Source organism: Tursiops truncatus, chromosome 4, assembly GCF_011762595.2.
Source record: "Tursiops truncatus isolate mTurTru1 chromosome 4, mTurTru1.mat.Y, whole genome shotgun sequence".
Taxonomy (NCBI): Eukaryota; Metazoa; Chordata; class Mammalia; order Artiodactyla; family Delphinidae; genus Tursiops; species Tursiops truncatus.
The window spans coordinates 8,336,141-8,362,182 of record NC_047037.1 but is presented as its reverse complement, the minus strand read 5'-3'; the positions used below and the strand labels follow the sequence as shown (position 1 = coordinate 8,362,182).

Here is a 26,042-nt window from a genome sequence, read left to right as displayed (position 1 = left end):
GAGAGTTGTTTTGGACTTTATTTAGAGGGACCCTGTAAGATCATTAAGGTGGCTACTGATAAAGCGACAACAGTAGCCTTTAATTCCCAATCTAGCTTCTAAACCTTCCAGCAAACTGTCACATTGTCCTCCGGATGCTGGGAGTCAAGCTGAACAGGGGACTTCTCTGAACTGTCTGATTATTTGTGTAAGCGCTGGACAAGGCTTCCAACTCCACCAACTTCATAACCTTCCAGCATGGAAAGGGGAGTGCGCTGGTCACTGCTGACTGCTAAAAATACCCCATGATTTAAACCTGAAGGCAGTCTTAGGAGCTTTTGCTGAAGGTTTATGAGCCTGTGTAAACAGCACGTCTGCCATAAGGAGCAGTGAAGTCTGTAGAATCCTTGTCTAAAACTGTCCTGGCATTAAAGTTTGCTGTGCAAATATCACATAATACCAGAGACAGCTGAAATCTCCTATTTAGGAATTTATGGAACTTACATGTTTGCAGGCGTCAGAAAGTCTTTTTTATAGAGCCCCAGTGCTTCGCAGTACAATATTAATGCACTCTGTTTGAAAAAGCCGTAATAAATTATATTTTTAATGCTCTTACCCTGGCTTTCTTAAGATGCATACATTCTTGGCAAACAATCAATAAATAGGGTAATCATGAGGAGAGGCCAAAGAATTTGCTGAAGTGCTGTTTTTCCATTTTTAATAGATAAAGATCTAACAATACGGACTGCTGTGTCTGTTCATTTCAGGATCAATATATTCTTTGTTTTCGCCAAACCAAGGAAAAAATAAATGATTGTATGATAAATGTTATGCATCAAACACAATGAAATTCCTCTGCTTGCTAACTTTATCTACTTAATATTCTTGGTCGCTACAAGATGGCATTTTTATCCTCTGCTTTAGCAAATGTAAGGAAAATCTGAATCCTATACACAGTTATTCGGAGACAAATAAAGACCTTCTAAGGCCCACACATTATGCCCAGGATAGGCAATGATTTATAGAAACAACAGTGCTGAACGCAAAGTTATTCAACTGCATCAATGGAATATAAAATTGGTAGAAAGGAATCACAGTTACATACCCTCTCCTTATAAACTTGCCTAGATCTGCCCTTCTTTTATCAAAAATACCCAATTACAGCAAAAGGGAGACACTAGAATCTTCAGGTTTTTCGCTACTAAATAATGAGTTTGCTCTGAAGAAAACAAACCACCAAAAAAAACCAACATCACAAAACTTTTATATCATATTGCAGAAGACTTCCATTATCTGTGAAACTGCCTTACAACCAGTAATTCTATGAAAAAGCTAGGTTGGTTCTCAAACAATGGAAATGTCTTATTCTTTTTTTTTTTTTAGTATTTATTTATTTATTTAGCTGTGTCGGGTGTTAGTTGCAGCATGTGGGATCTAGCTCCCTGACCAGGGATCGAACCTGGGCCCCCTGCACTGGGAGCGTGAGTCTTAGCCACTGGACCACTAGGGAAGTCCCACATGTCGTCTTCTTACTCAGGGTTAGTTTCAGCAATAGCCACCTCTGTATGCCCTACTACAATAACATCTTCTCGACGGAAGCCTCGTGTAACTGAGACAATGACATTTAATTCAGTTCTTATTGTCCACAACATCCAAAGACTCCAGTCTATAGGGGAGTAAGATGCTCTGCTCAGGCATGGAGCCTACACTTTCAAACGTGGCTGAACCTACAGCCAGAAATGTAACTAACTTCAGATCAGAATCAAGGAAAAGAACGTAACAAAGAAGCCTTCTGCCTCTCCACACGGACACCAAGTGGCCTTGGGTGAACACAGGGCTTGCAGCCTTCCAGGATTTGTATAGAAAGTATTTACCTTTCCTAAGGTTGCTTTTCATCAGATGGCCCGAGTGTTTTAAAGGTACTCCCTGCATTTTTGCACCTGTGCTCCCAAGCCTTCCTCTTCCTAGTGGGCTCCCGTTCTGCTCCAGGCGGGCAATCTTGGCTGGTGGACCCTTCGGATCGCTCACATTGTTAGACATTTCTGAATGTTCTTTCCCCTGAGTTGCTTCGTTCAAATGATCCATACTCAGTTACTCTCTAAAGATCACCTGCCAGAATTTAAAAAGAAGACATGTTATAATTGGGTGGGGGTCTCCACATCTCTCTCTCTCTCTGTATATGTAACACCATGTATATGTTTTATCCTGGATGCTTCTCTCTTATTTGTAAAATTGCTTAACTGGACATATAATATAATGCAGACGTTACTCTATTTCTAGATCACAGCATTGTATTTCCATTCAAGGTAACAGAATAATTTGCGGAAATTGTACCAACACACATGAACGAAAAGGTAATTTGTCACCTACCAGCAAAACTAACTGGGGAGGTGGGTGCAGGGGGAATGGGCTTACTTTTAGAACAAGAATTTACAAGTATAGCTAAAAAGAAAATAAATTGTATTTATGTAGTCCCAATTTTTAAAAATTAGAAACTTAATACAGAACACAATAACAACACTTTAATCAAAGATGGAAAGATTATCACAGTCCAAAATATTAGTTAGATCTGATGTCTTTGCTTATATTTTTATATGCAGTTTAATTCTCATTAAGAAAATATATCTACATACGTATACACCACCTCAAAAGGTAGCAAACTTCTGCTTTTGAAACTCTCTATTGGCTTTACAGTTAATTTGTAGAAAAACTTTTCTACTGTCAAAGTATCAAGAGTTACATGACCTGTTTTAAAGATTTAGTCAAGTCTTGTCTCAAACATGTGACTGAATCATTCCACCCCTAAGCAAATGGATAGAAGTGGAGGATTTCTTCAAATAGCCCCGGTACTGAAGTGTTACAACTCACATGTCTTCGGGTTAATATTTCGGGGTCCTTTAGTAATAGAATGCTGTTAACAATTTAAATAGCAAAAATTTTGAAAATATTTCATAATACACACATTAGATTGAAGCGCTAAACTCGCTTTGAAAAAAATCTTGATAATTTCGGTAAAACACAATTGCCAGTGTTCAAAAATAATCTCAGCATGCAAAGAAGTCAACATCTCAATTAACTTCAGAAAAAATTAACAGATAATTATTTTCAGTTATATTATACATGGGACATCAATTTTCATACTGTTTATAATAAAGTAGTACATTATCAAACTCCCTTCTAAAATACAGTTTTAACTAGCATTAATACGAACAGATGAGTAGAATTCTTTTATGAACTTTCATGGTACGTGAAGTACTGAGTTCACTGACACTAAGGGAGAGGGGAGCACATATAGAAAAACCAGAGACAATATGAGAATTATCACTTTTCTCCAGCTGTCTGGTAATTCGACATATCTTTCCCTTAAAAAAAAATACATATACATACACACACACACACACACACTATACCGAAGAAGCTACTCAGATCCAGATTTGAAAGCGAGCTTGTGTTATTAGCATGGTCTTTCTGTAAGCATTTATTTTTCCCCCTCTGTTTAACTGTAGATTACTTTGTCCATTATAATCAAGGAAAGAGGTGATGGGGAGGGGAGAGCAATGATAATCTGTAGGTTTAAAAGCAACCTTAAGAATGTCAATTGAAGAACTAGAAAGTTAGAGAAATAATGGCTATTTATCCTTGTACTCCAGGGTGGCACACTGAGACCAAAGGTCTACCGTTGATCGAGGTCCCATCTGTTTTTGGTTATGAGGTTCATTAACAATAAATGTGCCTCTTTTAACCACTTTTTATCAAGATTACTCTTTTCCACTAATATTAAACTGTAGTCTAAAGCCAAAATTAGTGGTGATTATTAACTGATTCAAAACACGCTTTATAATGCTTCATATGGGTTACAGTACAGAGCTGCTTCTCCTGAAATTGGCTGCCTTACCCTAGAGCGGAAGATGAATTTTAAAACATATGACTTGAAAAGAAAATACTTAACCCATGGGGCAATTTAAGAGCAAAAAAAAAAAAAAGAGGGGGGAGTAGATAAAAGCATCAAAGTTAATGCTACAAAACATATTAAGTAGTCATGAGGCTTAACAGCGTTATAAACTGTACAGTAAAGTGTTAGATGATAATTTAATGTATTGACAATCAAAACGTCATATAGGTCATGCAAAATTGTCCTTCGAATGAATACCCACCTATAAGCAGCTATCAAACTCAGTCATCTTGTAAAAAGCTCTACATTATAAAGCAAAATTACATGCACATAAAACGCCCAATTTACTCATTTAAACTCTACGCCCAAGGCTAAAGTTCACCAAACCTGAGTTTGGAATTGCAAAGAGCAACCTCCACGGGGCCCGCTGGACTGACAGCACCGGAACTAACTACAGTCTCAACAGATGCCAGGCTGAAGAGTTTCTTTTAAGTTACACATTTAAACAACCCATTTTACTGCAACGTCTGGCTGGCGCATTGAAAGCAGGCTACTTTCTCAAAACCCCATTTCCCTGTCCATAAACGAAGTCCATATACGATAATCAACGAAATAAACAGTGAACTCAGACACAGCAATTATTTCCTTTGAAAAGAGAAAGCCAAGCCCGAAATTCCGGTTTCAAGAACCTATTTTTTGCAGCGTGGGAGCCTTTTCAATGAGTTCCGTGCTGGATCGCCTCCCTCGGCCCACAGAACCTCATAATCACATTTTAAGAGATTGTGCCCTTATCCATTCCATATGGCCGGCACGATCCAGGCCAAGCTTTCACTGTGACCTTTTAAAGAGACAAAGAAGCAAAGTACTATCTAGAAACAGAAACACTGCAGTTTTACTGAGTGAAATTAGCAAAACCGACCTGAAACTCACCACTTCAAAACTTGACAGCATATAAATAACAAAAACAAAGGAGGTTTCCTTTGCAGCCTGGGTTCTTGAAGAGAAGTTCAAGAATGATGTTTTCTACGTCCTTTTTTTTTTAATTAAAAAAAAAAAAAAAAGCAGCAGACCTGAAGGCGACTTCCCCTGAAATTGTATTATTTTCTCTTCCCTTACCCCCGCCCCCCTAAGCGGGGGAAGGGCCGATAAACGTCTGGAAGAGTAGCCATGGGAGAGAGGGGTTAAAAAAAAAAAAATCACAATTCGAAAAACAACATATATGGTTTGTAAAATGTCTAACCTCAGAGAACAGGGTTTTCGATGGGGGAGGAGGGGAGAGTGGGAGGAGAGAGAAGATAAAATTGATCTGACAAGTGATTCGTTCGGTGGTGGGGGGGGAATCGTAAAAACAAAGCAAAACCCCTTAAGAGCAGTACACTGTGGCGGTGCTGGGGAGACAAGGTGGTGACTGAGGATTCTCTTATTAAAAAAAAAAAAAAAATCACTGCGGACAAGGTCTCCAGAAAGGCAAGAAAGGTTCCCTTCGCTTCCCTCCCTCCCGCTCGCTGGGGTTCTTCGGTGTGAGGACAGAAAGTCTACTTCTGGCTGTCACTTGTAATCTTATTCTCCAGGCACCCCGGAGAACGCAGGGAGGGGAAGGCCGGCTCGCCTCCCCTCCGATCGCCCCCCGCCCCTCCCCCTCCCCAACAATTGCGCCTGATAGTAACAAACCTTCAACTTTCTTCCCACAGCCTCGCGCCCCCGACCAGGGCATCTACCGGGGGGCCGCGAGGGTGGGGGGCAGGAGGTCGCGGAAAAAGCCCCGGCAAGGCATTAAAATGCCACTTTTGATTCGGCCCTCGCTGACGACAGCCTCGAGGACCCCCTCCCTGCCCATGGACGCGGGGCTGCGAGCGTCTGGGGAGCCGAGAGAGTGAGGCCGAGGAAGAGGGCTGGGGGGAGGGGACGGGGGATCGGAAGGCACCCCAGCCGCCTCCGCCGCCACCGACTCCCCACCCCCTTCCCCCAAAAAGTCGCCGAGCTCTCACTCAGCCGGAGTCCGAGGTAAATAAACAACGAGCTCCACAATGGCTCTAGGACTTGGGGGAAAAGGAAGCCAGAAACCCCGACACAACTGAGCAGGAGTTTCCCGAAAGCGGAGGGGTGGTTGGGGGTGGGTAGGAGGCGCCCCCCCGGAGTCGCCTGGGCGCCCGGGCGGGCTAGAGGGCGGCCACGGCTAATGCGGTGGCGACGAGGCCGGCGGTCGCCTGGTGGCCCCGGGAGCGGCGCGCGCGCGGCGGTGTGTGTGCGTGCGGGCGGGCGCGGGTCCCCGGACGGGGCCGCTCCGCTCTCCCCCTCGCCGCCGGCGCTGCCCCCATCAAATTCGGAACGGACTCCTCCCGGGCGCGGTGGCCGCCGCCGCGCCCCGCTCGGCTCCGCGCGTCCGGCCGCGCTGCAGCCCTCCGCGCCGCTGCTGCCGCCGCCGCTGCTGCTGCTGCCGCCGCCGCCGCCGCTGTGGCTGCCTCTTCTTCCTCCTCCTCATTTTAATACACAGTCACCCAGCTCGCAGCCCCAGCCCCGAGCACGCAGCCTCCTCCGGGCCGCCCGCCGCCGCCGCCCAGAGCCCTTCCCCAGCGGGGCCGGCTCCGCCGCCGCCGCCGCCGCGTCCGGGGAGCGGGAGCGAGCGAGCGAGCGAGTGGCGGCGGCGGCGGCGGCGGCGGCGGCGGCGGCGGCGGCGGCGGCGGCGGCGGCGGCGGCGGAGGGGGAGGGGGCGGGAGAGGAGGAGGAAGGCGGCGCGGGGGGGGGCAGGGTGCACGGAGCAGGCGGAAAAGGGATGGGGATTAAAACCCGGGCTGGAGGGCCGGGATTGGGGGAGGGGGCGGGGGCGGCGAGTTAAAAAAGCAGCGAGACAAGTAACTAGTGAATGAGTGCGGGGAGGGGGGAGCGCACGATTTCCGGCCCCGGGCGCGCAAGAATTTGTAATGAGCTTGATTAGAGTGAGGCGGCCCGACGTTTATTACACACAATACCCAGAATAACAGGGCGCCGCGCGCGGGCCGGCGCCGGCCGCCGGGCGCGCGGGGAGGGCGCGCGGGGAGGAGGAGCGGGGGGCGGGGAGCGCTGCCCGGGCTGCGGCCGCCGGGCGCGCAGGCGGCGGGGGCAGGTGTGCGCGGGTGCGGGGCGGGAGGAGGGACAGGGCCGGCGGGGGGTGTCGGGGGAGGAAAGTGATGGGGAGAAGAGGGCTAGGGCCGGGGGAAACTAACCACCCCACCCGCGCGCCACAAAAGCCACCGAAAGGAATACGTCGGGAGCGTAGCGGGCGGGCACCCGGGGGACTGGCGAGGCGGGGAGGGCGCACCGGCCCGCGGGAGAGCGGCCCGGGCGGGCAGGTGACGGGCGCCGAGCGCCGAGGCAGGGGGACTTCAAGGAAGTGGCCGAAGGGGACCGTCGGGAGGTGCAGCTCTCCGGAGAAGCACGGAGGGTGCATAAGGCGTTTGCAGAGACATAAAGGCCAGGGTCCCTGAAACGCTCTGGCGACTATTTATCCTCAAAGGCGGGGGAACCCTAAACTATTAAGAGACAGTGATCAAAAAAGATGAGTAAGAGCCTTTCTATACTAGTCAGAGGTAGATTCAAAACTCCGTCCCTTCTGAGCCAGGGAACACGTCGGAGGAAGAAGTACGTGGCCCACGGTGGCCGAGTGAAACAAAATTTGGGTCACTTGAAAGAGACCTGACCAGTTAGTTATTACAAAAGAAAACATGCCACCATTCTTAATTTACCTCGGGTGAAAGACAAGAAAGTTGGGGTGGGTAGGAACCTCTGTTGTAGCAATAAATACTTCTGTAATCTACGGTGAATTACCCAGGTAGGTAAATGGTCATTAGCACATAAGTATGATCCTCTTATTTAGATAATCTATTAAATCTAGTTCCTAAAAAAATGAAGAACATTACAGTCATGCCCAAAATAGAGAGGTTTTAGTACTAACATCTTAGAACCCTGAAGGCAGTTAATCATTAAAAACAAAAATGTTATAAGAATCATTTTTCAGAGTAGACTAGGAGGGAAAAGAGAAAAAGAGAAACATTTTGTTACACATAAAAAAAGCAACAAGTTAGCACAAGTACCGAGATAAGAGGAAAATATGCAAATGAAGCTCTTTAAAACTACCAATACACTCTTAGTGTGTACATGAGAAATCTAAGAAAAGCAGAAGGTAAAGCAGAAGATAAAGTATAGGAAATAATGGCCTCCCAGGGAGGATAAGTTAAGGAGAAACACAATGAAAATATATCACTCTAATGGCACCCACGTTTCACCCACAAAACCAGAAAGGTTAGTGAAAATTGAGGAAGGCAACAGTGAAATCTTGGCGCATAGAAACCCAAGCCTAGGGCAAAAGAATGTGATAATAAAACACAAAACCCAGCATCCTAAACAAGAAAATAAACATAAGGCAATCGTTACTAAAAAGCTCAAATGATAACATATTTTCAAAAGTTGAAATGTGGGGAAGTATGGAGGCGGGTATTTTAATTAAAGTATAAGAAATACAGTCAGTAAGGAAATATATAAACATGGCAAAACACAGCACTGCTGTCAGAGTTGGTATTGTGGATGGATGGATGTAAACTTATTTTTTTTAATGTTTGATATTCAAAAAGAAAAACATGGATAACACTCAATTATCCTTAGAATGACAATGATTTTTGCAATACGGTAGGTCAAATTAGGAATTTCCAAGATGTATATTTTAATAGTTGCTTCAAACTGGTGATGCCTGACATGTTTCCCTGAAACCTGCCTGATTTTCTTTCAGTAGGGACAGTGCATTCTAGCATCACAAGTGTACAAATTTACAAACAATAGCAAAATTTAAAAATAGAGAAAAAGTATAGTGGACTGCAAAAAATCATTTATCCATGCAAATGCAACTCAAGTTGAACGTTTAAAAAAAGAAAGAAAGAAAAGGAAGACAGCTGTTGGGCAAAACAAAATTTGAGCAAAGAGAAAAGGAGACTAAAAAAGGGTGACTGAAAATATCAATATTAAGACACATTGGCATAAAATATTGTAAATGATGGTTATCCCATTATTTACACAAATAAACAAGACAAAAAGTTTCCTGATTGCCTTAGCCTCCTAATGATGTGGGGATTCATATATTAATCTTTAAATTTGAATAGCACCTTCTATCCAGGAATTATAAGCTAATTCTCAAACACAAAACATAAAAATGTGTAGTAAGGATGGACGTGGCCTTGGAAAATGATAAACAGAATAAATGAGGATAAAGACATCTAATAATGACTTGACTATTTTTAAAAAAACAATATAGTACAATTACAAATCTGTTAATCACATATACATAACTAATTTCCCCCAAGCAATAATTTCTTTATTTAGGAACTATATAAGAAATGACACAAGTAAAATGGCACCGAGGTTTATGTCCTCCAAGTGATACAGTACACTGATGAACTTCCTATATATTATCTACCCCTTTGGAATACTTATTCTAAAATAAAGAAGAAGGAAAGAAAGGTAATTAGGAAAATACCACCTTTCCAGGCATATGTGAAAATAAACTATCATAATAGGGGGGCATCAATTTTATTCTACACAGGCATCTTAAATTTGGCAACAAAGATGCAAGAGAGTATTGAATAAAGTTAAACTTAATAAATCTAGCTATGAAAATAGAAAACCTCAGGAACATGAAATATTGCAAGTCAAATACATGAACTATTTAACATGTGGGTGTACAGTTAAAACAGTGCATCAGTTTTTTATCACAGAAGGCGGCACTCAGACTGGCTACACAAAGGTAGCAGAGATAAAATATTTTAACAGATGACAAGATTTTTTTTAAGTTGAATAATAAAAGGACTACAGCATGTTTCAGATGGCAACATATTAAGATAAATATACAGGCAGATATCCGAAAGCATTAAAACACATTCGGAGTTCTGAATAGCACATACGTTTGTAATAAACAGAGAAAGTATTTAGAATTTGAACGTTTTTAAGATATGACAGCTCCGCCAGTGACTGTGTTAGCAAAGCAGTGCTTACCACCATTAGCACTTTCTAAGGACATGGTGGGTTTTTTTTTTTCAAATTTTTAAATTCAAATACTGTTGCCTATCTCTCCACACTCTTAAAACAGCACATTTTACGTGGCATATTGCTCTTTTTGTCGTGTCAACTCTTTGTTTTTTGGCTTTAGCTGCAGGTGGTGTTTTCCATATATGAATTTCTGGGAATACGGTCTGTGTTGGCCATATAAGGATGTCTCTTTGAGCCATATGTTCTGCTGTCATGTGTCTCATTTTGTCTGTCTGGGATGTCAGGACTGATTTCCACATCGTTTCTTGAATGGACCAAATATAAATTTGTAAGAGCAGAGAGGAAAAAAGAACTGGGGCTGGAGCCCAAACAACTTTGTCAAAACATATATAGGAGAGGAAATGCAATATCCTGTAAACATCTGCACCCTTCTTCTCACATCTTATCTGTGACTGACATCATCACAACTGCATAGCTTGGGGAGAGGATCTATTTGATCAAGTTCAGAAGTTTGCAGTGTGTGTGTGTGTGTGTGTGTGTGTGTGTGTGTGTGTGTGTGTGTGTGTGTGTGTGTGTGTGTGTATGCAGCTGAATCAGATAGACCCCGCATCTCTGGAGGTCATGGCATGGCACATGGTAGCTGCCCTACTCTGAGAGCTCTGGGTCCTGCAGTCAGCCTGACCTAGCCTTGAACTTGGGGAAGGGAAGCCGGCTCACGCGTTTAGTGAATAAACAGAACCCTTGATTAAACTTTCTGACTAATTTTACAAGAAGGTCTGGTCCCCATTTTACACTCTCATAGCCTCTGGCAATTCTCCTTTGTCACAGTTATCATCAATGAACAATGTGGATAATTACTGGCTTAATAAATATCTCCCACACTAGACTGTAAACCCTATGAGAGCAGTGGCTGCGTCTTGCTCACTGCCCTATCACCAGGGATTTGTACAGCGTCCTTGCAGTATTTACATTCTGAATAAATAAATGAGAGCCAAACGCTCACAGTGTCACTTGCAACCAAATTCCACTGCTAATTGCAAGGACAATTCCTTTTAGAGATTGCGGAAGTGAGATGGAGTTAGCAGAGGGAAAAGTGGCTATATCATTGAAATGTGAATTAACTGAAATTACGTAACATTTACAATTTAGTTCCTCAGTCACATATCAAGTGTCCAATAGCCCCATGTGACTAGTGGCTATCCTATGGGACAGTGTAGACTATAGAACACTTCCACCATCGCACAAAGTTCTATCGGACAGCATTTATCTGGAGAACTTCTATCAAAGATGACTAAGTAAATCCAGGACCTAGCCAGGAGGAGTCTTAGAGGTGCTGAATGGCTTTCAGACATTCTAATCATGTCCAAATTGAAGCCATTTTCCATTTTATTTTTGTTTTTGTTTTTATTTTGCGGTACGCGGGCCTCTCACTGTTGTGGCCTCTCCCGTTGTGGAGCACAGGCTCCGGACGCACAGGCTCAGCGGCCATGGCTCACGGGCCCAGCCGCTCCGCGGCATGTGGGATCTTCCCGGACCGGGGCACGAACCCGTGTCCCCTGCATCGGCAGGCGGACTCTCAACCACTGCGCCACCAGGGAAGCCCCATTTTCCACTTTAGAATGAGCCCATAGATCTGTAAGTTTGCATGGAATAAGAATAGGGTACCGCTGCACACAGATTTAAGACAACTTTCTAGACCTGTATGTATGTGAAAGGGTCCTAGAGTACATTTGGAATAATATGCAGTTACCCCAAATGCTGCTTTCCATGAACATTTAAATAGCTCATAGCTGAAGCTAAAAACCACAGAATCACTTGCCATCCTCTCTCCCACCCCCACGTTAAATAAGCATAGTTGCCATTAGAAATGGCTTTTTTGGAAGCTTTAATGTAGATACCTACGCAAACCGGGTGGGCATCCAAACACCAAACAAATAATGGTGTACTGCAGAAAATCATAGCAAAAGGCTTGACTATATTTCCGGAGAGATAAAGGAGAAATAATAAAGAACTCTAAATAGGGGGCCTAAGGTTTTTTGTTTTTGTTTTTTCCCTAATACATGGGGTTTCAGTTATAGTCAGACTGAGAGTGATCAAAAGTTGTTTTCCTAATTACTTTAAGGTGGATGTAAACACCCACTCGTCATTTGGATTATGGTTTTAATAGACAAAGGTCAGCATTAAAGCTAAGCAAAGAAAGGCCAATGTTTAAGCTAGTTTGGAGAGAGTGGGCTAAGGGAAGTGAGCAGCCATTATAGTTGGATTCTAGAACCTGATGGGCTATCGGGTCCTTTCACCCAGAAATATTACCTTTTTTAAAGCAAGAATTGATTGGACAAATTTTTTAAAAAGCTACGTTTCCTTCCATAGATGTCAGTGTGGAGCATAACCTTGACAAGGTACAGTGGTAAACATTCCATGAAAACTGGCATCTCTATCTAGAACTAGCTCCAAAATTGAGTAGGGAGGGGGCCAGGTTCCAAAAGCAATGCTCTTGAGACCTTCCCATAGTTATGTAGCTATCGCCAAATTACCAAATCACTTAAGAGTTTCAGGTTGCCTTGTCTTCTCCCCATTACTTCTGAGTGCCCGCCCTGCCGCTTCTCCCTCTGCCACATCCTTTAACATGCAGCTGGATTGTACCTCTTCTGTCCAAAGTCTCCTCCAGCTATTAGCTACTTCCTTCTCGATGCCCCATCCCAGCCCCTGTCCTCCAGTGTGGCATTTCAGATTTACATGTCTGCCCCTCCCAAGTGTAAGTCTGTCAACATCTTGAGGGTGGACTCCTGTCTGTATTCCAGGAGTGTCTCACGGTGCCTGCCCTCTCAGGGAAAGGAATCCAGGAACTGCTCTTACAAGTGAATGCTGGTGAGAATCTTAGAAAGATTCTTGCAATCTTGGGTGGTAAAGCCAGGTGCAAGATCAGAAGTTAGTCCGGTGGCTCCTCAAATCTGCTGCATGTTATCACCTGCGAGCTACTTCAACAACCCAGATGTCCAGGCTGCACCCCACTGCCACGGGTAGGAGCCAGGTATGCGGTGGTTGCGAGTTACCAAGGCGATTCCAGTGTACAGCCAAGTTTGGCATCTATTGGATTAGGTAATGTTTTGAAGACAGGAAATCCAATATACCTGCTGGGACATCCTCAAGTGAGATGAAGATCCTGGGGTCACTTGGAAAAGTTAAGGCTTTTCTAGGAACCAGCACTCACGCCCAAACTTAAGAAATATATGTGCAGGCAAGCTACTTGCTTCAAACAAAAAAAAAGGTAGGGGGCAAGCTATTAGATCATTGATTTGGTGAATAAAAGTCTGCTGTTTGAGGAACCATGACAAATTAGCATTTGCGCACTTGCGTGAGGCTTAACGGGGATGCCAGAAATTCTATGCAAGTATATGATTTATCATCACAGACATAAGCGACTAAACACAAAATTACACGTGGAAGTAAAGTTCCAAAATCAGTCTATTATTTACTGCAGCCAGAACCATCCCAGTTTTCTCTAATTCTTTTTTTTTTTTTCCTTCAACATAGTCCAGCAGGCTTTTTCTCCCAGAAAATTTCAACCTGGAGTGGGACTCCCTTTGCAACAGTTGAAAACTGTTAACTCATTTCTAGACTTAGTCATTGCACTTAAGCAGAAGTGAAGTGTTCACGTTGTCCGTGCCCAAGAGCTAGTGGCAGGGCACCTAGCTGCTGTGTGGTACTCTCAGGAAGCTCAGGGGATTTGAATTCCAATGAAGTCAAACAGGAACTGTTCCCAATCAACATTTAGCCAAGACATATCAACCAAATCTTAGTGATGTGAATGCTATTTTAATCTTTCTCGGCTTACTTAAAGGGAAAAAGAGTTTGAGGTTAAAATAGACCTGAATCCGGGTTCAGATTGTTTTGGGGGAGAGTACCAGCCACGAGCAACATCTGATTTTGTACCGCTGTGCCCATCGCCACAAAGCAGTGGACAGGGGTTGTTCATTGGGAAGAAAAGCCACCACCAGAAACAAGTGCAACACACCTGGACAGTGATTAAATACCCCTATAATGCTTGAAATTTGTTGAGGCGAAGGAGAAGTGTAATTCAAAACTAAAGCACATTCTCTTTGGGATGATGGCAAAGATTTGGAAGAGACTGTGGCACTGGGTGCACAACAGTGTGAATGTAATTAAGGCCACTGAACTGTCCACTTACAAACTGCCCAAGTGGCATATGTTATGGTATATATCTTTTACCTCAATTAAAAAAATGTAAAAACAACAAAACTAAGCAAAACAATCTTTCATCTATTCCTAAGATTGGCAGACGTATATTAATCATGCCACACAGAAAAACAATAAGCTACAACACACTGACAACTGCCTCCTTGATGCCAACCCGCCACTGCTTTGTCCTTACCCGCCAACAGCACAGTCCAGTCTATGCTGGATAATTAATTCACATGATGATTACCTGACCCAAGGATAAGTAACATAGATTGATAATGAGAGACCAAGATCTCACCCAAAGTAGGTAATCTGATGGTCCTCTGAGGCAAGAAAATGGTTCTCTTTTCAGATGTTCTTCTATATTCTTGTATCTTAGCAAAAGAGGAAGGACAGACAAAAACCAAACACTCCAAATATCCAACATTTAAATATACAAACATTCTTTCTGGATATTTTTCAAATGGGTAAAAATTAACTATACTCATGAAACAGTAGACCGTCCCAGGGGAACATTTGCAGGACGCTTTTATGCAGTCCAGCCACAGAGGTAAAACAACTGTATAAATGTAGTCAATGTAATAATTTATAAACTATCTCTACATAAAGATTCTAGATCCTATTTATTAATAAAAGAGTACCTTTTTTGTTATGAAAAGTCCAAAAGGCTTTCAGATTTATTTTTATCAGTCACTTTTTTGTGATAGTAATTACGATTGAAGTATTTATTTCTGCATGCAATAATTTGTAATATCATCTTTCTTTTTTTCCAGTATATTGTCTGATATTCTGTTTCCTATCATCTATTCTTACTGATTTTATATTAGGGACTTTTATATTAATGATGGAGTTTTATTTTTAATGTAGTGGAAATTCATATATAAATTGTATCTCATTGAAGTTCATTCCTATAGATATGTATTTTTCTGATGCATGACTAAGGAATATGATTACATAGTAAAGCCAAAGTAAAATTACATCCTTATTGGGTATAAAAGCCTAAATAAAATACTAAAAAATAGTTTCACAGCATAACTGTAGCTAGAGCATATCCAGTTACCTATTTTGCAGGTGTGGCCTTCTTTATTAGTGTGTTTATTGTGGAATTTAATTCATTAGATAACTAACATGGACTATAAATACACGTGCAACTTTCCAGCTGATATGAAGCAAAAAGTTGATAAATAATGCTGCAGTATAATTTTAAAAACAGAACTAGTGAGCCTTCAGGCTATTTTTTAATCATTTATTTTTGTTTATTCTGTAAAGACTATTTTTATTTTTTTATCTATATATAAATACACTTGGAAGAGAAACAAACAGCATATTTATAAAAATTTTTGATGGGGACCAGCTTGTAACTGTTTTGAGACTGTAATTGCTCTAAAGATGGACAATACCCACTGTTTCATTACTTCTGCAACTGAAAAAACTACTACACATTCATATCATATTTAATGAAAATTAAACTTATCTCTCTGTGGAGGTAACAAGACTCCCAAAACTAACTTTTAGGTTCACTTTGCACAAAGGGGTTTTGTCACTAAGAATTTACAACACCGCAAGCTAGGGTAAAGGCATCTTTGTGGCTGGCATATGCTGTAGTTTCAGATATAAGCCAAGTCTTGGGGCATTCTCAACAGATTTGAAAAATCCAACTGTTTGGCCAACAACCTAGTATGAATACATGTACGTATGATATACATATAGCATAACATGATATACATGTTCACAGATACTATCTGCATGTCATACAAGAGAATGTCACACAACTTAAAACTAGACAACCACAATTTTCATCAGAAATTCTTTAAAACCCAGAGTTAGTGTAATAGTGTTCTATCATTAGGCAACTCCTACAAAAAAGGATAAATGACATAGTGGGAAAAGAAGTGGAGAAAAGGTAGGAACACTAGATTCAGGTCTTGCTTCTTCCTCTACCAAGTAGAAGAGTTACCCTTCATAAGCCAAGCAGAACCCAGTTCTGTACCTACAAAGTGTTGGAAAAGAATCTGATCATCTTTAAGACCACAAAAAAAAAAAAAGAAATTCTCTGCCCTTAAATTCAATTTTAAAAATCAAGTTCACTTTAAAGAGAATATACAGATATATAAGGAAATTTCTCACATGCTACATTAGATGTTTATCTATATAGGAGACAGGTGTCAAACAAACAAATTAAAAAAAAAAAAAACCACTAAGGCAAAGGGAAACTTTAACTCACCAGATTCCATCTGTTACATCTGAATTCATGCATAATTGATTATCCATGACTGGTAAGTTCTTTTCTCACTAGCCGACCACAATTTTCTAAACATTATGTATTAAATCACCAGTAAAGTAGACTACATTTCAGAAACAGCAAGGGCAGAATAAGAATATTTTAAATGAAAAATTACATGCCAGTTAATAATAATACAGCTGACCTATGTTTAAGGGAGAGAAATTTTAATCATGTGCATATTAAATATTAATAACCTATTCTGTTATTGTTATAATAAGGTTAAGTAGGCTTCTCCATGCTTAAGGAAAGAGGGACAACTAGGAATGCACAATAGTGCAAAAAGATACAGAGACGGGAGACAGACATAAGGAAAATGTGTCAACAATAAACAAGAGGAAATGAAAAAGAAGGAAAAGATGAAGGTGGAAACTAATCTCTATGTGTCATTATGACTGCCAGAGTACTGGCAAAGAAGCAGCATCCTTTTATTTCAATTTTAATCATTTCTGAATTTTAATACCCGGCTCCTTTTGTAATTCTCCTGGCATTCCCCATATGCCTCCATCCCAGCCAAAACACCAGTGTAAATGAAATGGCAGGCAACCACACCACTGATGTAGCCTCCCCAAAGAACCTACCAGGTGACCAAAAGCACAAAAAGGTATGTCTACCTTACATCCCTGAGGACGTCCAGCCAATTAACTGGCTGAATGTTCTCTATGTTCTTTAATTTTGCAAAGAAGGACAGTAGTTAGGTAATCTACAGATAGAGAATCATTAAAAAAAATAAAACAAGCTGGTAGTAATACAATAATCAGTGACCATCAGGGCCTGGAAAAATGAGTTTGCTCTCACTGGCACTAAAGGAGCATCACATGATTATTTAATTACAGCTCTAATTTTTGTCTCGTGGATGGCAACATATCAACAATTAATAGGGCAAATAGAGGAGACTGTTTTTAAAGAGACAGAATGTGCATGATAATGGAATAGGTCACACAGCAGTGTACTGCTTCAGGAATACTTTTCTTTGTGTAACTAACACTGTCTTGTAAAGCGCCACACACATGAAAATCAATTTAAAGAGGAAGCGTCTTTTTTAAAGATAACTTGCATAGAATGGCCAGAACTTTTCAGACTGTTTTAGATGCACCTAACACAACCCTTAAGGAATGGAGTGAAATCTTCATTAATATAAATATCCTAACTCTCAAAACATTTTAAAATAATGGCTACAGCTACAATTTAAAAAATATCTATTTATGCAATTAATCATGGCTGATATTTATCCAGTGGGGTCCTGAAAAAAATCATTATTGTAGAAAAGAACAGATAGAGGTCAATCAGACTTGGGCCACATGGTATTTTTGGCCCCAGCATATCAGAAAAACCATTACATGGTAGCCTAACTGCAAGGACCTCCAGGGAGTGCTCTGTGCTTATACCAGAATAGGTTGTTACCACAACTGAACACCAAAGGACCATGAACCTAATCAGACAGACTTTGCCTCATCCTCAAGGTCAGTGAGGATAAAACAAACCCCAGTGCTACTGTCCAAAATGACAGAGCACAGAGAGAAAAAAACACTCAATTATCCAGAACACGGGCATGTGTAGATTAAGTGTGCAGATAACCCGAGTAAAAACAGAAAATTAGAGAGGAAAGTCTTTTCCCATTAAACCAGATCAGCACAAGCTAAATTCACTACTTTATTATTAATTTAGCAAATCTTTAACGAGTGCTCTCCACGCAAGACAGAACGCTAACTGCGAAGCTTCTACTGTTTTCTATAACACAGACATGTACCTTACGTTGAATTTTTTTCTCGTAGTTGAAAACCTTGTAGAAATAAATAAGGGCAGCACCTAAAAATTTGTAAAGTGGGAATCCTAGTGCATTTTTAAGTGCTGTATTACAAGGTCACCATATCCAGATTCACCAAGGGAGTTCAAAGAGTTAACCAATTTGATAGAACTGTCTAAGGCAGGCTCAGTCCAGCTTTAAACCTCACTCGTTTCAGTCACGCGTTGTTCTGCCACACCAGAAGCCAAAGCAAAAACCTAGGCTTTAGATTTGGAAAATAAAATATTCTTAGAACTACTGCTATGATCAATTGCTCAAACGTATCTTAAAGATCAGGTTACAGAGAATTGTAAGAAAACATAGCTTGGCTCAAGAAACAGTGACTAAAACGATTCCACAAAGAGTAGTACTGAGAGGTGCTAAATCAACTCAATAAGCTTTTAATGGCTTATGTTGGCCAAAGTCATCACAAAACAAAAATGTAGGCATCTCAAAATACAATGTGGGAAGGCTGAAACTACTGAGGGACTCTGATTTCTAAAGCCACTGGCAAAAGTGATCAAGCCAATGCTAATTACAAAGAAAGAAAGGAAGAGAAAAAAAAAAGAAGAAAATTGAAAAGCTTACATCCCAGTGAAAAGTTTTAAAATAAAGTTGCTTTAGCAGAAAACATTCTGATAATTCTGGACCCCAAATCTGACTCCATACATTCTAAAAGACTATTTTGAAAAGAGTCTAGCAAGCAGCAGCTTGTATGTAAGAGTATACATCATTCTTTTTTAACATGACTGTTAATATACAGTTAACATGTCTCAGAAAAGGCTGTAATTAACTGTCTACTGCGCCAATAACACTAATATGTGTACAGTATTATTAAAATACAATGACTCCTTACAAAGTAAGACTGTCATTTTTAAACTTTTAAGATAATGTTCTAAATTGTTTTTGAGTCCTCTTAAACCACCCCAAAGAGAGCCCACCTCTAAGAAAAAAATTTTAAAGCACAGTTATTAAAATATTGTGCCAACCTCTCAGAGCCTGGAGAAATCTGTCTACTATTAGAACATCTAGGTATCATTTATTTCAGTTGGTGAAAATATAGTGAGAAACACTTGGATTATTTTATTAATTCTAGATATTCTTTTAAAATTTAAAACTGTAAGCATTTGAACTGAGTGTTTTCTTTACTGATAAAATATTTTTATCAGTGAACAGGAAAAAAAGGTCTGCTATATCAAGAATGATCACATAGCCCTGTTGTTAATCCCCAGTGATTTCCATTGTCTGGTTCACTGGAACAGGAAAACTCAATTGCATTCAACATCAAACAGCTAATTATGGACACACTATATTCAAGACTATCTCAAGTTTAAAAGATATCTGCATATACTAGGTTCTATTTTTATTTATAGTATTTATTACAATAAAATATTTACAACAGAAAACCTCTTTTACCTTAAAGTCCTTAACATTATAAACATTAAAAGGCCAAATTGTCTTTTGCATGCTCTTAACAGCATATCAGAAACCACGGAGTAAGACTAGAAAAGAACCTCTAGCAATCAACTCCACTATATGCCCAGCTTCCTGGAAAACTGCATCTAAAGAGTTCCCCCTCTCACAGATTACTGACTACCTTTTCTTTAAATATCTCAGGGAAAGAAGATCTAGTAATTTCTCCTGGGAGCTTTCTACCACATTTCACCACCCAGAGTCGAATTCACACTGCAGAATTTCTGTTGGTATCTGGTCCCAAATCATCTCTCGCTGAGAAAAAGCAACATCCCAACACAGAAACCTCCCCTGGACACTAAATGCTGGTCTCTCCCTGTGGCTATAGCCCTGATTCCCCATATGGAACTTTTCTGCCACTTACCCTCCAAATATCAGAGGCTGCTCTCCGAATCTAGCCCTACTAGAGAGCTCTCAAGAAGTAGTCTTTGACGAGGTGACAATGACGAAGTTCTCTCTGGCACTGCTAGCAAGGCAGAAGCATCCCCAAATGAGGTGGTTACCAGTTGCCTGTGAAGCAGCTGGACCATTACTGCAGTTCTGAGGGTACGTCACAAATCAGGTCATAGCTCTGGGTAGAGTCCACCCACTTCACCGGGTACAACGCCCTCCATTTCCTGCACACCTGGGGGGAAGGGGTGCCAAGGAAGGGGTGGAGGGAAATGCAGGTCCACAGACATCCGAGCAAAGGCAGGACCAAGTGCAGCCTGACATCTGCTTCTTCTGCAAGCATCTCCGCTTCATGTGGGGGACCTGCACCCCTAAGGTGCAGCCACAACTCGTGCCACAATACGCAGGCTCTCCAAGGAGTGATGAGTGTAATAAAATATTGCACAGTTAAACGTTGTATGCAGCAAGATCGTTTCTCCACTGGAAACTGAACCAACCCTTAATGTTTGATTACAAGACACTTCGCTACCAAACATCAAATAACTGGACTGAATAAATTGCAGCTGAATCTAGGGACATAAATGCTGGGGTACCGGTTAACTAATTTTCATCTCTCATAACTAAACTGGATCACCACATAAGCTAAATTACATCCTTGAGAGTCCATTGAAAGAGGTGATGAGAATTTCTATTTACGAACCTTCAGACAGCAACAACTGTGGAAGTGATACAGAATAACTTGAAAGAATAAAAATAGGCCAATATGCTGGAGAAATGCTACGCTACTAAATCTCACCCTGAATATATATACACACAATCTGTATCTATTTACTCTGAAATGAAATATCTGATCTTAAAAAAGACTTAAAAAAAAGTAAACAGCAAAAGGTACCGTTGGCATAAGTTCAAAAGTACTAAATAATGTGTGTTAATGTGTTGATCACACTCTATGAAGACATCAAGTTGAAATAGACTTACCATTGAGAATAACACTTAGGAATGATATATAAATTACCACAGTAGACACTTTTTCTTTGGGAGAGAAAGAGAAGAACCTTGTGTAACAGATTTGATTTACATGCTGTATTAAGACCACATTCTGCTCTGATGTCAATGGAACATGTGATTAGAGATTAACAACCGTGTGTACAGGATGAGCGTAAGAGCTACTTACAGAGCATACTCGAAAACGAGCACTTTCTCAAGTTAATAATAAGTTTTGGAATTCAACGTTAACAATATTTTGAAGTTTCTAGGGGTCTCCAAAGAGAATGGGCTTTCAACTTAAGAAGAAAAACAACAAATGCATTTAGTATTGTCAAAAATTTGAAATTCACGGTTGGCAGATTAAACAAAAAGACAAAGGAGGCAAGAATATTTTCAGAGGAAAGTTAACAGTATTAATCAATCAATCAATGTGTCCCACTTTATACTCATATTTGCAGACCTCCATTAAAACCCGAAGCATTCCATCTATGGCTTGGAATAGAAGACACTTTATCAAAGTTATTATCTAAGATATCAAATAGTTGAAGTTATCTCTTTGGAATTCTGTAGAAAGTTTAATTTAGCAAACGTACACTTGAATGTGTCTGAACATATTTGTCTTGAGGTTGCTCTACGATGACTATTTTAAGTGGCATGTGGAGTCTTTGGGGATTTGGATATTATAGTTGAAGTATGCAAAGGAAAAATGTATAATATTTCTTTCAACTCATTCTCGCAGGACAAAACATGAGAAGATAAAATGACTCTTTTTAAAACTTCAGCCACTGGGAAATGATAAGAAAACTCCTCTCGACCCCTACCCCCAACCAGGAAGAGTCTAAAGCCCTGGATTATAGTACAGGTAGATGTTAAAGTGGAGACAGAGCCGTTATTTAGTGGTGACAGGAATATAAATACGTGCACTAACCTATAAGCTGGTATTTACTTCAGGAAGGTAAGTAATATTTTTCCTCTGATTGCTGAGCTGTCAGTTTAATGCAGCGTAAATAAACAGTAGGTGCCTGCTAGCTTGAAGTAGGAAGTGTTCATTCCACACGAGGAACAGATTACTGAAGCCTGATGCTCATCGTGCTGAAACACAACTTTCATTTTACCAGAAAATACACCCTACCGTGGAGGATTTTCGTGCCTGATCTATTAATTAACTTAACTCTGTTCTGTCAAAATGTAAACCAATTTGTTAAAAGCATCCCAGAGTTTTGGAGTTTGAAAACCAACTGGAAACGCAAGAAGGATGACTGTTCTGTAATCTGATCACAAATGCTAAAAATGACTACTTAGTATAATAAGCAGAAAGTATACCAAACCAAAAGAGACAAAGAACATATTTAAATAGAGAATTCAATCATCTCAGTTACCGAAGTTACTCAAAATCCTCCTCCTTTGCTAATTAAAAGCAACTGGCACCTTTCATATTTTGCAACCTTGTGCTACTTAGGCCTGTTCAATATGTATGCTTCTTCTGCTCTCTGAAATATCTAAAGGTAAACCATTCATAAAAATCCGATCACATTCTTTAATTCTAATCAAAAGATTACTGAACTCCCCTGAGAGAAGTGGCAAGTATGAAGAGCAAATGATGATACCCTTCCTAACAGCATTCATGTAAAATGTGGTTTTCTTCCCATTTTCTACATACCACAAAGCTCTGACAGTATAGAGCAACTCAGGTTCTCCTTATACATAAGCACAAAGCAAAATATCTCCTGGCATCATTTAAGATGAGAACTTACCTTATCTAAAAAGTATAAAAGGTAATTTGGGGAGGTTTCTATTTAAAACCCGAACAAATTCTGATCATTAATCAGTGGACTGTAAAAGTCAAATGCAAAAAAACCCAATATTTTTGCATCTGACTACAACAGGTCCAGACAGAGTCTGAAGATCGATTCCGTCATATGCATTTATTTTATATACTTCATCAGTCCCAGGTACGAATATGACACAAGAGTCATCCGAGACAACACGTCTTAGGAGAAAAGATGTGTTTGTGTAAAGGGCATATCTGTGTATGGCCCTTTTGGAAATTTACAGAGCAGATGAAAACCCACCAGAGTGCTTTATAGAGTCCCTGCTGTATATCCATGTTGTATTTAGCTTAACAGTGTTTGTAACCAAAAGGTTTTAACAATAATGAGGAACAGGTGCCTGTCACCTGACCTTTTAGGCCTAATTTACAATCCGCAACCTGTCACATGAAAAAAATCATTGAAAATCTCTCCCAGATATTTCAGTCTTTGCTAATTTAATGCAGACTTGCCTAACCATCATTTAGCACATCATCTTATTCAATCGCAGGTTCATATAGCTTGGCAACAGACTTCTTTGCAGAAATAAACCATTATTCATTTTGTTGTTGTTCTTGTTTAAGATGCTGAGAGACAAAAGAACTCCTTTTGTAGATTATCAACCAAAGAATATATTAATTTATTACAACAACTGAACAAAAGGCATTCCTTTGGAATACTTTTACATACAAAGAACTATTATTTATTACATATTTCAGCTTGTGGGAAAATGAAGAATGCATTGATTCTGGAAATAACTATTCAGACTTTTGGAAGTTCTTTAAGTCTTCTTTCTCTGCTGATATTTTTTTTTTCTGCTTCCTCCCTTCATTCCCCCCCCGCCTTGTCCCCCCATACCCACACCCCCCACATTTTAGGGCACTAGTACTTTAGGAAGGAAATCCCTATTTGTTCTTTTTTCATCCATCATTTGTATTCATTATTTAGAAAGGAATATAAAATTGGGCAGTGATTCTTATTTCTCTTGTATAATCTTGTTACATGCAGCCATACTCAAATTTAACAATGCTTTGTATTTTATAGCTACTGTTTACATATTATGTGTTACATATGACTGAACGACTCTACATTTAAAATATTGTTTCCATTAGGAAAAATATGAAGTAATAAGTGTCAAATGGAGATGAAGAATAAACATGCCCGGTATATTTATAAAATGTATAGTCATTTAAAATGTGCACAAATAGGATACATATTTTGCTACTGTTACATTTTATATAGAATACACATTGTCTAAAGTGTATTTAATAATGTGCCTAACCGAGTTAGTTAAAGTATTTATGTCTGGTGATTGTGTTAAACACTTGGAGAGGTAGTGAAAGATACAGCCAGTTACTCCTGCTAACTAAAGTTGAGATTATGCGCTTATTATAACCTTTTCTAACAATGTGAGAAAAACAGAGTAAATATATTAAAATTGTTTCACAACAGATGCTTAGGTTGTTAATATTTAAGATGCCTATTCATGCTATTCCTGTCTGCACATTTGTCAAAAATGTAAGCCTGAATGCTAATGTTTGCCAGCAGACTGGAGCAGGCGGTATACGAATGTACTACTGTTCTACTAAAATAATATGCAATAGAAATGAAGGACCGCTGCTAAATCATAGCACGAGTACCACACAGCAGAGTAAAGGTCTTTAGAGCAAACACCTCAACCTTGGCTTTCTCCAGTCTTAGTTTCCCCCCCCCCCCAGCTACTTTTGACGACAGAATAAATCTTAATTCCTGACATCTCAGAAAAATCCACTTTAGATTGGGTGTAAATTTCAAGAAAGTTTCAGCGGGATGAGTTACTCTGTCAGCAGTACAAACACTGTAGATTTCAGGGACTGCTTAGGACAAATCCTGACACCCAGCAAGTCGCATTTTACTCATTCTTACCCCCTCTTCTGTCCTCTTGGGAAACTCAGGTCCCCTGGCCTCCCAGGATGGACCCCCAGCCAGTCGGGGCAGAAAGGTTCTCTCCTGAGAACAGGACGTCTTTAGCTTTTCTGTCTCTTTACAACCATGTGGAGTCCAAGTCTTAACAGCATTTGCCTGGAAATCCGGAATGCTGCTGAGAAAGTTCGCCCAGGAAAGGCGCAGAGGTCCAAGCTGCCAACCAGGGCACTTTTGAGACGCGATCCGGTGGTTGACGCTTGTAAGTGAAATTTGCTACGCTCTAATTAAGGTCAGGGCCAAAATCTCCAGCAAGAGCCCTAAGCCCTTCTCCGTCTTCTGGGGTCGCCCCCAAGAGTCCAGCTCGGTGGATTTCCCCGGTACGCGCCTGTCACTCCCCGGACCTGCCACCCGCCTGCTTTGTCCTTCTCATCGTGGTGGTCCAAACCCACGCTCTGCCGCCTCGGGAGCCTCGGTAGTGGAGCGCTCAGAGAAGGCCGCCACGCTCGGGTCGGGGCCGCAGGAGGGAGACACGGCGCGGACCCCGAGGCCGCACCTGTGATGTCTCTGTCCCTGCAAAGAGGGCAGCACCTCTTCCGGCCTCCAGCCCAACTCCAAACCCACATTCCCTCCAGCAGCGCCTTCAGGACCGACCTCACTACAACCGGCGAGGGCTCGAAACGCGGACTGCCGCCCCTTTCAAACTCCCGGCTCCAACTTGAACACCCCGGGGCCCGAGTGGCTCCCGGGATGGAGGAGTTGCCACAAACTTCCCAGGCCCCTCTCTCCGCCACTGCTCCCAACCAGCCGCGCCGGCGGGGGGCGGAGGAAGGCGCAGATGGACCGGGGAAGGATGCTGAGCTTAACTTGCGATCCGGCGGGGGAACGTTTCCACTCCCCAGCCTACTCCGCCCGGCCCCGGGGCGCACGGAGAGGGTCTCCCTTTCCCCGTGTGCTTCCTTCGGTCTTTTCGATCCCCCTTTTCTCTTCCCAAAGGGGTTCTACCGATGACCTGAAGGAGTTTGTTCAGCCAGGGTCTGTCGGGCAGGTGTGTGTGAGGGTGTCCACACCCCGAGAAAGAACGAATGGCATCTTCAAGTCCCCCGTCCCGGGTGCTCTCCCTCACTCTCCTGGCCACCCCTCCGGATCCGGCCGCGCGCGAGAGAAGGAGCTCGGAAGACCCCTGTCCCCGGGCGCCCACGAGAGAGGAGCCGAGTCGCCCCAACGACGGGCACCGCGGGTGGGTGGGCGCTACGGTGAAGTTTAGATCGACTCCGAAAAAAGAAAGACAGAGATAAAAGGTTAAGAGTAGGGGCCAAAAAGAAAAAAGAG

General features: G+C 41.5%; 1 protein-coding gene across 5 annotated transcripts in view; it reads right to left on the bottom strand.

The window, feature by feature from the left end:
- Nucleotides 1–26,042, bottom strand: part of SATB1 (SATB homeobox 1) — a 99,484-nt gene that overhangs the window by 73,241 nt on the left and 201 nt on the right. The window contains exons 1-2 of one of the 5 annotated variants that reach the window (XM_033855277.2): nt 5,543–5,640; nt 1,854–2,088 (exon numbers count right to left, since the gene is read on the bottom strand). In XM_033855277.2, the coding sequence (XP_033711168.1) occupies nt 1,854–2,064 (211 nt within the window). In that variant the 5' untranslated portion in view covers nt 2,065–2,088; nt 5,543–5,640. Of the gene's footprint in view, nt 1–1,853; nt 2,089–4,801; nt 4,938–5,542; nt 5,641–26,042 lie in introns of those variants that run through there. The other 4 variants (XM_033855278.2, XM_019934426.3, XM_033855275.2 and 1 more) reach the window with 4 other exon arrangements.